The sequence below is a fragment of the Lepus europaeus genome, chromosome 16 (genome assembly GCF_033115175.1).
Source record: "Lepus europaeus isolate LE1 chromosome 16, mLepTim1.pri, whole genome shotgun sequence".
NCBI classification, from domain to species: Eukaryota; Metazoa; Chordata; class Mammalia; order Lagomorpha; family Leporidae; genus Lepus; species Lepus europaeus.
Genome location: NC_084842.1, coordinates 88,251,972 through 88,268,139, shown reverse-complemented (window position 1 = coordinate 88,268,139; position 16,168 = coordinate 88,251,972). Strand labels below are relative to the sequence as shown.

Below are 16,168 nucleotides of genomic sequence, written 5' to 3'. Positions count from 1 at the left end.
CCTTTGGCACTTCCAGGCGCGAGGCCTGGCAGACAGCAGCCCTCAGCGTCTGCTGACCTGAGCGCCTCCCTGGGCCTGAAGCTCCGCTCGCCTGCTCCCTGGCCTGCTGCTCTTACGCCGTGCCTCTGTGTCCTAACTCGGGAGTCTGGCGGGTTTCTGTCTCCCCATCTGAGTGTCAATTCTGTCAGCAGGCACTCATCCGTCCTGTTTTATACCAGTGACTCCCACTGCACCGATTACAACCCAGAGCGTCACAGAAAAGATGGCCGCGCTGTGCCCACCTGGCCTCTGTGTGACTTCAACTTCTGGCTGAGCCAGGACTGAGAGAACACGGAAACCACGGAGGAGGTGAAGGACGCGCCGGCCAAGGACGGGGTCGCCTCTGCCGCCTCGGGGCTCTGGCTTCTCCGGGGGCTCACTGCGGCGCCTCCGACCACTGCACGCAGCCAACCCTGCCGGCCCTCCCCTCCCCTTCAGCTGTCTGGATCCCGACAGCCCCCAGGCCGGTGGTCACGCAGGGATCTCTACTTAGGTAAGCTCAGCACCTGGAGCAGCATCCTGCATGGCAGGTGCCGGCTAGGCATCGCCGGATGAGAGTAAGGGCGAACACTAGGCGGTCTCAAAGACCAGGCAGAAACGGGGCTGTGCAGAAGACGGGTGGGTTGAGAAAAGCAGACAGCTTTGCCCCACCCCTAGCTGTCGGGGGAGCTGCCGGGTTCTGTGTTACTCTGGGAACAGTGCCCCTGCCACAGCCAGTTCTCAGCATCTGAGTCGCAGAGAGAAAAGAAAGGTCCCAGGCTTTTTTCTTGGGAAAAGAAGAGAAATGAAACGTCGATGGAGACAGAGCACCGGTGGGAAAGCTCACCTGTGCTACAGGAATGCAGAGTGGCGAGGGGAGCTTGGGCTCTGCCCCTCATTGCAACTCGGGCAGCTGGGCCACCCCTCAACCTCCGGGTCCTCAGCAGAAGTGGGGAAAAGCAATCTGTGCAAGGTCCACGTGGGCCCTGGCAGGTGGGCCGGGGCCCCAGCACCAGGAGGACCCCCATGGCTCGCACCCCTCAGAGCCTCGCCGCCTCCAGACCTCTGCGCTCCACGCATCCTCTCTAGACAGGGAGAGCCGGCCACATCTTCTGTGCTGCGGAGTGCCGGGCACTACGCTGACACTCACGTAAGAACGCCGTGGCCACAAACCTGCACCTGCACAGGCAGGCTGTGAGTCACCTCACTGCTCCCCGCCTTCTGCACTCTGCACACAGCTTCGCACCCTGCTCACGCGCTCCTGCTGCCCAGACCGCCTCTCCCGCCCAGCCCGGACGCTCAGGCACACACAGAACGTCTTCCTCAGCTCATGGCTGGTGCTGTCTGCCAGAGGGCTCCGCAGGCACCCAGTGCTCACTCCACCACTCCCCCTACCATGTGACCCAAACTACGCTGGCCCAAAGGCCCTGAAAGAACAGAACTGTCTGGATAAACGACAGTACATCCATATGATGAGCAGTACACAGAACATTAAAAAGGAGGGGTGATTATCAGAAAGTGCCATCTCAAGAGGAAGAAAAAAAAGTGGGAAGCCTTCTATGCACACAACATCCTCGGAGGAGACCCCAGGTGCTGCTGGGAAGGGCACTGCTCACTATGAATATGCCCGCTTGTCCCCGCTGAGTGGGAGCCGAGGGATCCGTCACCCGTTCCATGCGAGTCAGTGGTCTCTTTACAAACTGGCCCTCCTCACCAGCCGAGGTCTTCAGGGCAAGGACCCAGTCTTACTTGTCCAGGGCATTGACCTTGGCAGCAGGCACGTGACCGGCATTCAAGAACGTCTGAGCTGAACCGCACTCCTGACAGGAGGGCATCCCGCCCGTGCCCCTGGACACCACTCCACGGGACGTCCTATCTGACTTCTTGCTGTGAACCCCCGGGCTACTGGCGGCCTCTACATGGGCTCCCAGATCCCCTTCTGCAGTCCGACTTCACCTGGGGTAGGGAAGAACATCCCGCTAGGAGCTCCCCAGACTTGCCAGGTAACATGACAGACAGGACAGAGACACCAGTTCTAATCCCAGCCTGCCACTCTCAGGCTCTGTACCCCAGACGACATCTATGAAGTGAGCGCCATCCTGGCTCTAACCGGAGAGGTCAGGGCCAACAGAACCATCACATGACTCCCAGACGAACCCACAGCGTCCTCTTTTAAGTTTTTGGCAGTGAAGACCTTTCAAGAAAACCCAGAGTTCGGTTCACACACCAGAAGGCGAAGGAATACGGCAGCGGCATGACGCAGCATCCTGGTTCTTCCCAATCTAGAGCCAGGCGGAGCAGAGAGTACATACGGACGTGAGGGTGGAAGACGGGCAGGCGACAAGCAGATAAGAAAGCTGACCCCACCACCGTTTCTGCCTTCCCCCACGTCAGCACTTCGGGGGGTGCACGGCCTCCCTCCATGGGATTCTAAGCCAGCCAGCAAGGGCAGCGGCTCTCCAGTGACACGGGGGGCTTCCTATGAGGTCCTCGGACTAACAAACGTGCAGGGCAGGGTCCCGTGTTAGGAGCTCGCGTCACCTAGTGTGAGGGAGAAAGCACGCACCCAGGCGACTCACGAGACACGGAGACTGCAGCCCAAGAGGCGTAGAGCGCAGAGGACTAAGGAAGGGGAAGGGATTGTGATGCAGGCTGGGGCGGCCAGAGGAGCCAGAGGAGCCAGAGGAGGCGTCGTGGCAGGGGCGGGGTTCAGGCGTGCGGGACAGATGGAGGAAGCGCTCCGCTCCGGCTTTGCCACAGGTGGCCTGACTTCTACCCGCCACCAATCCTCTGGTGAACCAGGCGTTGCTACCGTCATTAGCAGTGAACACTGGGTAGATCAGTAAGTGTTTTATGTGAAACAGACTACTGCCATGTTACTTCTTGTACAACCAATCTAACCTCAAAGCGCAATGATTCCACTAATAAAACTATTACTATTAATCTCATCTCATCGACCTAATAAACAATTGCAACGTGTCCTTGGTATCAGCAGGTTTTGCAGAAGCTGTTTTGTTGTCTCTGTGGGTGACTTTTACACGTGTCATCATGTACTGAGAATCTCTAGGTAAAAACACTTTCATGAAGTGACCAGTGTCTGGGAGGCAGTGAGACAGGCCTTTCACTCACAGCAGCTCTGTGCTAGGAGCCACTCCCTGATCCGTCGACTTTGAAAGTCAGAATGCTTATACGTAACATTAGGCTTTTTCACTTTAAGCACAGAACACGTACGTTAAGACAACATGTAAGAACTTAAGTCCTGTGATTTAAAAATGCCTTTCTCGGCCGGCGCTGTGGCTCAACAGGCTAATCCTCCGCCTGCGGCGCCAGCACACCAGGTTCTAGTCCCGGTCGAGGGCCGGATTCTGTCCCAGATGCCCCTCTTCCAGGCCAGCTCTCTGCTGTGGCCCAGGAGTGCAGTGGAAGATGGCCCAAGTACTTGGGCCCTGCACCCCATGGGAGACCAGGAGAAGCACCTGGCTCCTGGCTTTGGATCAGCACGGTGCCATTGGAGGGTGAACCAACGGTAAAGGAAGACCTTTCTCTCTGTCTCTCTCTCTCACTGTCCACTCTGCCTGTCCAACAAAAAAAAAAAAAAGCCTTTCTCTACAGAAGTCTACTGTCTAGCTCAAATTCATACAAAATAAATTGAGTCCTTGCACGTGAACGTCTAAGCTTCACGACATCCTAACCTTCCAGGGCCTGAGCGCAGCCTGGCGTCACACACGGGCGCAGCAGCACACGTACCTCCTCCAGCCGTGCTGAAGACACTGGGCCCTCTTCGTAAGCAGGGAACTGACAACCCGCCCTGCAGCCGCAGAAATCGTTAACTTCCTCCTCGCACTGCGCCATGATTTTACAATTCGCTTCCGAGCTTTCCACATCTCTTTCCAGAGACTCGCTCCTGCTACACGCCAAGCACTGGCTCTGCTGCCCGACAGGCAGAGCGCCAGCCGACTCCTCCTGGGAGTCCAGCGATGTCTGGGCGCTCTTCTCCATCCCTGACTTCTTCAACCTGGGCAGGAACTTTCCAGACTCAAGCTCTGACTTGCCGTAGTAGTGGCCTTCTTTCTCCGCGTCTTCCTCCAGAGGCTTGAGGTCTGCCTGTGGATCTTCAAACACATCGACCTGAGAAGCTACGGGGACACTGGCTTCCTCTTTCTCAGATTCAAACTCTGACTCGCTTCCTCCTGCTGGGGACAGTTCGGACGCAGATATGGGGCGGAAGTGAGTCCTCGGAGAGATGCGGACGGCCCGGTACTGCGTCCTGTCCACACCACAGACCCGGGGGTGAAAGACTTCGCCGTCTGAATCGGAGCAGAGAATTGATTTCGGTTTAAAACTGGGACTGAAAGATGCAATCCCTTCAGGTTCCAATGAACATTCTACGTGAAGAACTTGTGAAAACGGATTGCTTAAGTCAAAGGAAGAAAACGAATACTCCAGTCCGGGATCTTCAACTTGGAAGTTACTGCAAGCTCCTAGGAAGTCTTCATGGAAGATCAGAGAAAATCCCTTATTCAACCCATTTTCTCCACTCTTCGGCTGATCGCCCTGTTCAAACGACACCAAGGGTTTCCATAACTGCCTGTGGCCAGGAGCAAAGCTGTTTCCGGGGGTCATAAAGACATCTGTGCCGGCGATCGTCACGACATCGGAAGCCGCACACTGTAACAAGCTCCCTTTTGTGTGACTGGGCGGGACCACGGCCCACTCCCCGTCGCTGCTGAAGGTTTTGAGCTCTCCGTAAACTCCTCCTAGAATGAACGCACTCTGTGTGTCATGAGCAACGCCCCAGGGCTTGGAGGGCGTTGTGTAGTCCCCCCCGTCCACCTTGGACAGCTCCCTGGGGATGAACGCTCTCTTCTCGGGGCTCCCTTTCTGCCCCTCCCACAGGTGGTACTCTGACCTCTGCACAGCCCTGTGGGGCCCCTCCAAGGTCTCGAGCTTGGCTTCAGCGCCCAGACAGCAGCAGTAGTTACTGACATCTGTTGGAAACAGCTCCTCGTCAACTCTTTCCGCTTCTGCCGTGGCCACAGAATTTCTATCTGCCATCTTTGTCCAAATGTCTTTAATGACCCCTGAGCTGTAGCCGTCTCCGTGCGGGCTGCTTTCACCACACACTTGTGTGGTTTCAAAGTTTTTGTTTTCTGGTTTTTGTTCTAGCTGAATACCACAGACAGATTCTAGTTTAGATTTTTTTTTGAAAACTAATGTAGGAATTTCTCCTAAAGTTCTGTTTTGCTGGCAAGTTTCATCTTGCAAAAAATCTAGAAGCTCTTCATCTACATAATTTGCTGAGACTCTAGGAACTACATAATTGATATCTTCTGCATTAAACTGTGTAGATTCTTCAAACTGAATGTTTAACGTCTCATTGTCTGAACGTGTTTCTTCCGAATGGGACCATGGACTACAGGTTCTTGTTGAGAGATTAGAACAGTGTTCGTTTTCTTCAAAGGCACTATTTTTGGTCCATATTAGCAGTCTAGACTGCGTCTTCCCAAGCATGCTAGCACTAGAGTCTGTATTTTCATTTCCCAAGTTGAGTGTTTCAAAAGAAAATGGTAAAACAGAATTACTGCATTGCACTTCAAACACTGAAAAACAAGAGTTTATGCCACCAGATCCTTCATTAATATCTGAAAAGAGCTCTTGATTGCCGGCAAGCAAGTGCGAATTGAGCACTGTGCCGTCTAAGAGCGGAGAGAGGCGAATTGGAGAATCTCCCCCAAAACTCTCTCCGTCGGCATCGCCAGAGCTGGATGAGCAGCACTCCCAAAACTGAGCCAGATTGCCGAGGTCTTGCAGGAATAAGCCCTCAGCGCCCACGGAGCTGGTCGAGTCTGTCCATATTGCACGTTCCCCTTGCAACTCCATACCATCTAACACTATGCAACATTCTGCCTCAAAATCTGTATTCTCTTTGCTTTTTTGTCGAATCATATTCAAAATCCGACTTTCTCCTTGCATCGTGTCTGAGGCACCAGGATCCAACATGGATTGGTCAATGTCCACTTCGTAGAAGTGCGTTAATTCTGATAGATGAATATCATCCAGGTACTGGTTGTCCTCTGGCAGAGAACACAATGAGGTCCCAGCGAGGTCAATGTCCTCATTTATAACCGCAGGCATTTCTACAAAATGACCATCAATGAAAGTACCTGCTGCGAGGTATGTTTTATGAATATTATTGTTGCTGATACAAAGACCATGCACTGATTCAGACAACTCTCCCACTGCCTCTGACGTCAGCTCGCTCGCCTCCTGCCTGTTTCGGTATGTGGTCTCCAGTTTACTCTTCCTGCTCAGAGGAACGAAATACTCGGCGATGGGCTCGGTGTACCACAGCGGCTCCTCCTTGTACTCCCGGTCGCTCCTGCTCTCCGTGTGCAGGTCCTTGCCTTCAGCGCCCGCAGGGTCTCTCCTCCCCACCTCCTTCAGGGGCCTCTTGCCGCGCCTGCAGAGCTGTCGGAGGGACCCGCTGCTGCTGCTGCCGCTGCTCCCAGCGTGCACGCTCCTGCTGGCCTTCTCGCCGTGCTTCAGCGACAGCCTGCTCTGCGCGTCCCGACCTTTCTTGCTCCGAGCGTCTCGGGCCTTGTGTCTTACTTTAACAAACTTCATGGGTGCCCTCAGCTCCCCCTGGTTGCCGCTTGAACTCGAGCCTGCCTCACTGGAGCCGGAAGACCAGGAGCGAGGTCGAGGCCTCCCTTCGGGTCTGTGCCGGCCCTGCTTCCTGTACAGGGTGGGCTTCTCCTCGGCGGCACCGTGACCGAGTCTGCTCCCCTTCTCCAGGTGACTCCGGCTCTGCGCTTGCTCGTGCACGGCGCGGGGCGCTTCCCCGCTTCTTTCCTTGATGGCTTCGCTTTCACTGTTGCAGTCCTTGGGAGAGGACGGCCCTGTGCTGGCTGGTGGGGCTGTGGACGACGACGAGGAGCTGGAGTAAGGACAGACTCTGGACTTGTTCCACACAGTCATGATTTCCTGCAGGCACACTGGTTTCTCTGAAAGCGGTGGGAAGGCTTCATAGTACCTAAAAAACGAGACAGAATCCAAACACAATCACCTGGCGTACTGGATGGAGTAAACAGCATCATCTAACAGGACCAGCACTCACATCACCCACAAATCGTCATCACCCTCAACGTGGTTTACAGTCAACGAGTCGAGTCTGGGCACCAAGCACCTTTCTGCTCAACACTATGACAAGCACGATGATATGTTAAACAAACACGCAAGAGGGCAGTTTTTATCTTCAAAGTTCGAACTTTAATCAAGAAACTGAAAGTGGCAGAGATGGGGCCAGTGCTGTGGTGTAGTAGGTAAAGCGCTGCCTATGGTGCCAGCATCCCATATGGGCGCCGGTTCGAGTCCCACCTGCTCCACTTCTGATCCAGCTCTCTGTTATGGTTTGGGAAAGTAGTGGAAGATGGCCCAACCCCCTGTGTCCTTGCACCACAAGGGACATCTGAAGAAGCTCCAGGCACCTGGCTTTGGATCAGGCCATTTGGGGAGTGAACCAGCAGATGGAAGATCTCGCTCTCTGCGCCTGACTCTCTGTAACTCTCCCTTTCAAATAAATAAATCAATCTTTAAAAAAGAAAAGGAAGGCCGGCACTGCGGCTCACTAGGCTAATCCTCTGCCTGTGGCGCCAGCACCCTGGGTTCTAGTCCCGGTTAGGGCGCCAGGTTCTGTCCCGGTTGCTCCTTTTCCAGTCCAGCTCTCTGCTGTGGCCCAGGAAGGCAGTGGAGGATGGCCCAAGTCCTTGGGCCCTGCACCCACATGGGAGACCAGGAGAAGCACCTGGCTCCTGGCTTCCAATCGGCATGCCGTGCCGGCCATAGAGGCCATTTGGGGGGTGAACCAATGGAAAGGAAGACCTTTCTCTCTGTCTCTCTCTTACTAACTCTGCCTGCAAACAAACAAACAAACAAACAGAAGAGAAAAGAAAGTGACACAGATGATGTAGTACAAAGAATGTCATCTATCCAGTAAGAAACGCCTGAACTGGAGTCTCAGCTTGGCCGCTTTCGTCCGACGACTTGAAGCCCTCGTTGCGCGCTCCGGTCTGCTCCGGCTCGGAAGTCAGGACCTGTGACTGACCCCACGAGGCTGCCGGAGCGCTGCACACACACGCAGCTAAAAGCCGGCCGCACTCAGCCGCTGCTGCACTCTGAAGCCAGCTCCCTGCGGCTGGGCCCTGGCTCTCCACTGACCACCTGTGTGACCTTAGGCCTGGTACTTAACCTCTGTGTGGCTCAGTTTCCTCATCCACAAACTAGGGGCAATAACTACACCTACTTCCGGGCTGTGAGACGTACAGAAACAGCGCCACCTTCAGTGGCTGTGGTCACCGAGACAGATCCTCAGAGGGGATGCGGATGGTCACGCTCCAGTGCTCAGCAGAGAGGACGGAACGCGGGCCACAGCCGGTTCTCCCGGTGCCAGACAGACAGCATGGGAACCCAGCGCGTCGTGAAGCCACACACGCGACATCCTGGCGGGAGCAGTAACGGACGGAAACAAGGACAGGAGAAGCCAGGCAGGCTGCTCTGGGCGGGCCTGAGAACAAGGAGGTGTGTTTATGTGCTCGGAAAATGTCTAAGCCAGAGCCACATGGGCAACTCGGGGCCGGTTCTCTGGGGGCAGCACTCGCGGTCCTGTGGGAAGTGGGACAGGCCAGGTCTACAAGGACCTGGGCGTCACTCTGCTCGCCCATCTATGGCAGTGATGTCCCGCACGAGTGCGCTGTGAGGTGCACGTGAACTTTAAACGTGCCAGCAGCCATGTTAAAAGCTTAAGAAGAAACAGGTGCAATTAATTCAATACATACACAACCTAGTATTCCAGTACATGAACCAATACATTCACAAGGATCAATACTTTAACATGCAATCGAGGGAAACTCACTACCGCGGTATTTCACACTTTTTCTGACGACGTCTCGAGGGCCAGTCAGAAGGTCGCACTCAGCACGCCTGTCTCGGCAGCCACACGCAGCACAGGGCCAGTCTACACAAACCACTTAAATGCCATGTTTTCCTTAGGTTTTAGAGGTTCAGGAAAGTTTCCAAAATGCCTAATAAGGCAGCTTGTTTAATACTAATTGTTTACTATGAGAGAACGGAAAGCCTTTTCGGGAACAGGCGCGGCGCGGTGCAGGCCTGCCCACTGTGCCCTGGCGGCCGGCAGCGGCAGCGCCCTGCCCTTGGATGCACAGGCAGAGTCAGCACTTCTCACCGCTGCTTCCGAGGCGGCGGCAGCACCGCGTGAACGACCACCTTCCTCATTCCATTCATTCTACAACCACTTACTGAACATCACACCGAGACACACCACCGTATTCACGTCTGAACTGTGTCCAGCACACAGTAAGCGAGGTTTCCTCAATACGGCATTTGAAGCTAAATCAATGGCAGGAAAATGAGAACCACGTTTTGGTTACTGGCCTGGCGTGGACACACACTTCAGGACTGAACGCAGCCGTACGTACATTTCCACTTGATCCTTGGCTGTGGGGGATAATTCTGCCTCTGGAGAGGGCGACTCCTCGAACTTTTTGTGGATCTTCTCTTCTGTTATGAAACAAAAATTGAGAAAAATCTGTCCTGAACCTAGTTAACAAATGCCCGTGTTTTGCAACAGTAATTTTAACCAGAAATGACAGAGGTTTTCCTGGCCTTTAAAAAAGAGAACTCTACAGCAGTTTGTCTTCTTAATAAAAACCTGTCTCTTCAGAATTCCAGAGGGAATTCTCTGGCCAAAGCACGTTAGCATTAGGCCAAGCAGTGAGAGTCATCTATCCCACCTCCAATACATTTAATTAAGAGACTTAAGTCTCCTGTGCACTTATTAATTAGACCAGAAGGAGAGAACATCTGTCTAGACTCCAAAAATACTTTCTTAAAAATTCTCCAGACTTCACAGTGACTCATCCTGACTAATGGTGATCTATACAGAAACGTCTTCATTGCCACTAGCTGTCACTTAACATGCATGTGAACAGGAGCTGCATTTCAACCAACACAGAAGCAAAGGGCTGTCCACTCTCGGCTTAGCCCAGGGCACTTAGAGTAAAAATACGCAAACAGCCCATGCCCTTCACAGGAGGTCTCAAGGCATGGTGGGCAGCAAAACGACGAAGGAGGGAGCAGAGAGGGGGCCCTCTCTCAGGGACAGCAGCTGTTCGGGCTCCCACATCAGAGAGGACGTAACGAGCTGGTCAAGTCTGCCTTTTAGAAACTTCCAATCAAGACAAAAGCTTCTTCCAAATGTGAAATATTTTAGCGTCAACGCGGCGGAGGCCTCAGTTCTGACAGCCGGGCATTGCAGAGGGCAAGGGCAGGGAGAGGAAACACTGCTCCCAACCTCTGAGCGTCACCTTGGAGACCAACAGAAGACACCCGCGGCGGAGAGCAGGAGGGCGCCCTGGACGGGGGTGCCCTTCAGGAGCAGGGACGTCAGGGGTGACGCCAAGGGCTGGCAGAGAAGTCACCCGCGGGCCCGCAGACGCACAGATACTCCGAGCCCTCCCCTGGGAGGGCTCCTCTGTGTCCCGGCGTGCGCTCGCCTCTGCGGCAGCGTGCTCACCTTGCGTACTCTGGAGGTCCTTCAGCCTGGAGCAGAGCTCCTCCACTAAAGTCTCGATGCCGGAGCTCTGCGTGACAAGACACACACGGGGGGTTACTGGCAGGTACACAGGCGGGCTTTCACCGATGTCTGCTCTGATGCAGACACCCCTACAGGTATCCCCTGTCCCCCACGACACGCAAGATCCACACCTAAGTGAATGCCAGAGTTAACAAATCACAAGCTTGTAGATCCACGTCGGTGCCATTTTACAATGAAGGACATCACGTGGAATGTTCCGGTAAAAGGTGGAAATATTACCATCCTCCCAGGTGGCTTCTGTCTTTCCAGAAGTACACCATCTTGCTCAGGGACAGACTTCTGGCCCAAAAGACCACTGGATGGCCAAAAGTCAGCACCACCAAGTACCCCTGTGAACACGGTCTTACACCAGACCCAATACAAGCAAAAACCACCAAAACCTCACGGGTGGGGACAGTGTTGTGGCGGAGCAGATAAAGCTGCTGCCTGCAGAGCCGGCATCCCACATGGGCACCAGTTCAAGTCCCGGCTGCTCCACTTCCAATCCAGCTCCCTACTAGTGTGCCTGGGAGGGCAGCAGAGGATGGCTTGAGTCTTTGGGCCCCTGCAGCCACATGGGAGATCTGGAAGAGGCTCCAGGCTCCTGGCTTTGGATCAGCCCAGCTCTGGCTGCTTTGGCCATTTGGGGAGTGAGCCAGAGGATGGAAAATACGTCTCTCTTTCTCTCTCTGCCTCTCTGTAACTTTGCCTTTCAAATAAACAAATAAATCTGTAAAAATAAAAAACAAAACCTCACAGGTACTCTAGGAGCTCTCAATCTAAAGAAAACAGGTTGATCTTCTTCTTTGAAGTTCTGAATGCTCATGACTACAAGCGAAGGCAGAACAGAACTCCCGTGGGCAGTGAGTGCGAAAGCTCGCTCGGTCCTGGCGTGAGCCGGTGCACACGTGCAGGGATGGCCTCAGGAGAGCCCCCTTCGGAGGGCAGGAATGCCAGCGACCGGCTCAGTGCGTAAGCTCTCACACACTGCTTCTCTTAGGTGGAAAAAAGCTGAACACATTTCTTAGAAACTTCAGGTTTATTCCGTGGCTAAAGTCCTATTTACACTGGAATCAAGTCTCTCCTGGTGGCACTGCTGACAGAGGCACAGAACCCGCTGTCTTAGCTAACCCGGTGTCCTCATGGGCCTTCAGGGCTAAAAATAGAACTGCATCCCAGCCACTTAACACAGAATGACTCAGCACGAGTCCTACCGCGGTCCTAAACAAGAAACCCCACAGTTACACGGTCTGACAGCAAGAAACACAGGAGAATGCCGACAGCAAATCGCAAACAACTCGGCCAACGCGCCGTCCGCCTCTCGCCGCCACCGCTCAGAGGGGCCCAGCCGACGGCCAGGGGCAGCTGCTCACGCCTCTGAGCACTCTGACAAGCCGCGGCAGACATCAGCCAGAACACTTCTCTACTCACAGTTCCCCCGGAGAGAGAGGGCTTACCATGGCGTCCAAGGTGTGCCGGGCAGACAATCACGGCGCATTTCCTCCAGGTCACGAACCTAACACCGGTGTCAGCTGACACGCTGCATACTGTCTGCGCAGCAAGCTAGGCCACTGCGGTCCCAGCCCAGGGTCCGTCTCCAGGGATCGCTGCTTGAACCTCCTTAAACACCCTTGAAATGGGCTGCCATGGAACACGCGCCCACAGAACGGTCACTACAAACTAGCAACGAGGCAGTTCCACACTCTGTCCTGGAAATGAACCCTAGACAACACACACACACTTACTCACACAGGAGAACAACCTGCTTCCTGTACGAATGTGCTCACTTCTCACCCTGAGTGTCAGCAGGCCTCCCTCCCAGATCCTGCAACAGTCCACACATATATGTTCATTAAGTCACTAAGCACTGGGTTACTGTAACTGAGCAGCACAGAGGGACATCACAGAGCGTCACCACATCCTGATGTGTCCCGGCAGGTGCTCTGAGGTGTTAACTTAGAGCTGCCAAGGAGAACTTTTTTGAGATTTGTTTTTTATTTATTTGAGAGTGATATAAAGAGGAAGAGGGGAGAGGGGTATCATCCATATTCTGTTTCACTCCCCCAGGGGCTGCAACGGCCAGGCTGGGCCACACAGAAGCCGGAGCCTGGAACTCAATCCAGCTCTCCCATCTGGATGGCAGGGGCCGAAGCACTTGGGCCGTCTTCTGCTGCTTTCCCAGGCGCATTAGTGAGGAGCTGGATCAGAAGTGGAGCAGCCAGGTCTCGATTTGGTGCCTACATGGGATGCCACCATTCCAGGCAGAGGCTTAACTTGCTACGCCACAATGCCAGCCCCAGGTGAAAATAACACAAACGGGGCCGGCATTGTGGCAGAGCGGGTAAAGCTGCCGCTGCAACGCCAGCAGCCCCTAAGGGCGCAGGTTTGTGTCTCAGCTGCTCCAAGTCCTTGGGCCCCTGCCAGCCACGTGGGAGACCTGGATGAAGCTCCTGGCTTCAGCCTGGCCCAGCCCTGGCCATTATGGCTACCTAGGGAGTGAGCCAGAGGATGGCAGAGCTCTGTCTGTCTCTCCCCCTCTCTCTGCAACTCTTTCAAAATAAATAAATAAATTTTTTTAAAAAATGCTAACATTCTTTCTTTGGACTCACAAATTGCTTTCCTAAGTGATCCCACCCAGCCAACCTACCAGCATCCATCAGGTACATGTAGCAGGGTTCCACCAACCCTAAGAGCACTCGACAGCTCAAGGTGCAGTGACCTGCACCCACAAAGCGGAAGCCTCGCCCAGGCAGGCGAGTTCCGGGAGTCACAGGCTCGTCTTCAGAATGCAGACCCAGCCAGCCCCTGGTCTATCACGCACACACTCAGTACCCAGTGAACAGAGTCCTCGCACCCATGTGCCAGGAGGGCACCAGAGCCAGGGCCTCCCTCTTGAGCTTAGGTAACAACTCCGGCTCCCTGACACCAGGGACAAGTGGAACAGAACTGGACTGGGGTTGGTGGGCCGGGTCCTCGACTGCTGTCCTGCCACAGTCACCAGCAGCACGGGGTGTGTGTGCCACCACCTCCCCCTTGAGAACTAAGGGTGCACCAAGACGACACGGAGCAAGGCACCCATCACAGCCCTGACATCTGACTTCAAAGGTGCCATTTCCAAACCCGGCACATGTTGTTGATTTTCCAGAACCTCATTTTTCCATTCATTTCTCTGAAAAGTCACTAATTTTTATTTGGAAGACAGACAGACAGGGATCATCTATCTGCTGGCTCACTCCCCAAACACAACAGCGGGGTCTGTGCCAGGAGCCTGGAGCTCAGTCCTGATCTCCCATGTGGGTGGTATACGTGAGCCGTCCCTGCCGCCCCGCAGCGTGCGCTCGTGGGAACTGGGGAATCTTTTTCGTTCCCTGGAAAATTCCTGTCTCTTCCCATCCTGCAACATCCTGGTTCTTCTCTTCGCTCCTCACATTTCCCACCCTTCTCAGCTCAGACCCGGAACCATAAAGCAAGCACAGACAACTGGATCAACCCTGCTCCATTCTCTCTCCTCTCTGTATGCAAAGGTTTTTGCTGTTCAGTTAATCATCTTCGATAGAGAACTCACCTGGACTGGGTACTCCCTAAATGCTGGAAAGGTGCCCCCAGCCCTGTGACCACTGGCCACTGTGACATGCGGTGGCACCCAGCTGTCGCCCGCCGTGTGACCCTCCCTGAATCATTTCCCTATCAGAACTGGAAAACGGTGCTAACCCCACAGACACGTTTTCTGACGCTGTCACTGGACTTCGGGGACTGCTCCCCCATTCCTCCTCCCGCTACTTCGCATTTCTGTTTGCTCTACTTCCTGGGAGACTTCTTCAAGCGCACCTCCCACACCTCTGCTGCATTCCTCCTGTCTCCTTGAACGTGCACTTCAACAGCACCGTCTTCCGGGCAGAAATCACACCCTCTCCGGCTCCGGAATACAACCTGCCATCTGCCTGCTTCATGGCTGTGCCTCACGCTTCCCCTGTGGGGAGCCCAGTGCCTCAGTGCCCAACCCCTCCTGGACGTAACTGACAGGGGCACCCCGAGCCGGCCTCCCGTCACCCACTGCCAGGCTGGACCCGCTCTCAGCAATGGGGCTTCACAGTGAGAGCAACTCGGGGAGACACGCCTTCTTGCAATGCAAACTCCTGGGCTCCATGAGCCACACAGAGAGGTCACAGCTCCCCGTCACGCCCAGGAAAGCACCAGTCCCGTGAGGAGAGCAGGCCTGGGTGTTCCTGCCCTCAGTCGCTCAGAGGCCAGGCCAGGCCAGCACTGAGCCTCCCAGCAGCAGACCACAGAGAAGGAAGCAAAGAAAATGGCTCTCGACCCAGCAAGCTTCAGGAAGCGCTAACGAGGCACCCTGCCTTCTGCTCTCGCTGCCCTCAGTCGCTCAGAGCTTGGACTTTGATTCCTAGAACAGAACTCGAAGGTCAGCAGGAGGAAACCCAACTTTAGTGCAGAATAATTACTGGGGACGACACACTACAGTAAGGGATCCATTTCATACTTAATGAATACAAGCTTTAAAACCTTTTAAAAACTTAATGATGAACAGGAGTTTAGTGCAATGGTTAGGACAGCACGTGGACACACACATCCCACACTGGAATATCTGTGTTTGAGGCCTGAGACCTGAATACATTCCCAATTCCAGCTTCCTGTTAATGCGACACTGGGAGACATCAGGTGATGGCTCCTGCCACCCTCATGAGGCCTGAACTGCGTTCTGGGTTCCTGGCTTTGCGCTGGCCCACTCCTATTGTGGGCATCTGGGGAGTAACCAGTGGATAGGAGATACCAATTTTTTTTTTTTTTTGGACAGGCAGAGTGGACAGTGAGAGAGAGAGAGAGACAGAGAGAAAAGTCTTCCTTTTTGCTGTTGGTTCACCCTCCAATAGCCGGCGCTGCCGGCGTGCTGCGACTGACACACCACGCTGATCCGAAGGCAGGAGCCAGGTGCTTCTCCTGGTCTCCCATGTGGGTGCAGGGCCCAAGGACTTGGGCCATCCTCCACTGCACTCCCGGGCCATAGCAGAGGGCTGGCCTGGAAGAGGAGCAACCAGGACAGAATCTGGTGCCCCAACCGGGACTAGAACCTGGTGTGCCGGTGCCGCAAGGTAGAGGATTAGCCTGTTGAGCCGTGGCGCCAGCCGAGATACCAAATTTTAAAATTTAATTTGCAGGTTAAGCCAATAACAAAAGAACAACAAGTAAGAGGACTCAGAATATATTCTAGGATTCACAAATTCATACTCTCAGTGCCCAGGAAGTAACTAAACTTTAAAAACTCCAAAAACAATAATCTACTTCCGCCAAGGCACCTGCATGAAGGTTGTGGTTCCAGCCTTGAACACAGAAGCAGCTAAAAAACCGGCCCGGGGCGAGTGCTGGGACTCTGGCTGACTGCCACTCGGAGTGCCCTCCTCCCGTCCTGAGGCCCGCTGCACGCCCTCCTGATTCAGGGTCCTGATGCCGTGCCCGGGAGGGAGGAGACGGCCCAAGCACCAG

General features: G+C 54.4%; 1 protein-coding gene across 3 annotated transcripts in view; it reads right to left on the bottom strand.

Moving 5' to 3' along the window:
• The window catches only part of LOC133775271 (TBC1 domain family member 14), a 213,171-nt gene that overhangs the window by 137,353 nt on the left and 59,650 nt on the right, over positions 1-16,168 (bottom strand). For all 3 annotated transcript variants that reach the window (XM_062213487.1, XM_062213489.1, XM_062213486.1), the window contains 3 exons: positions 10,610-10,676; positions 9,513-9,594; positions 3,766-7,051 (listed from right to left, as the gene is read on the bottom strand). In XM_062213487.1, the coding sequence (XP_062069471.1) occupies positions 3,766-7,051; positions 9,513-9,594; positions 10,610-10,676 (3,435 nt within the window). The remainder of the gene's footprint in view (positions 1-3,765; positions 7,052-9,512; positions 9,595-10,609; positions 10,677-16,168) is intronic.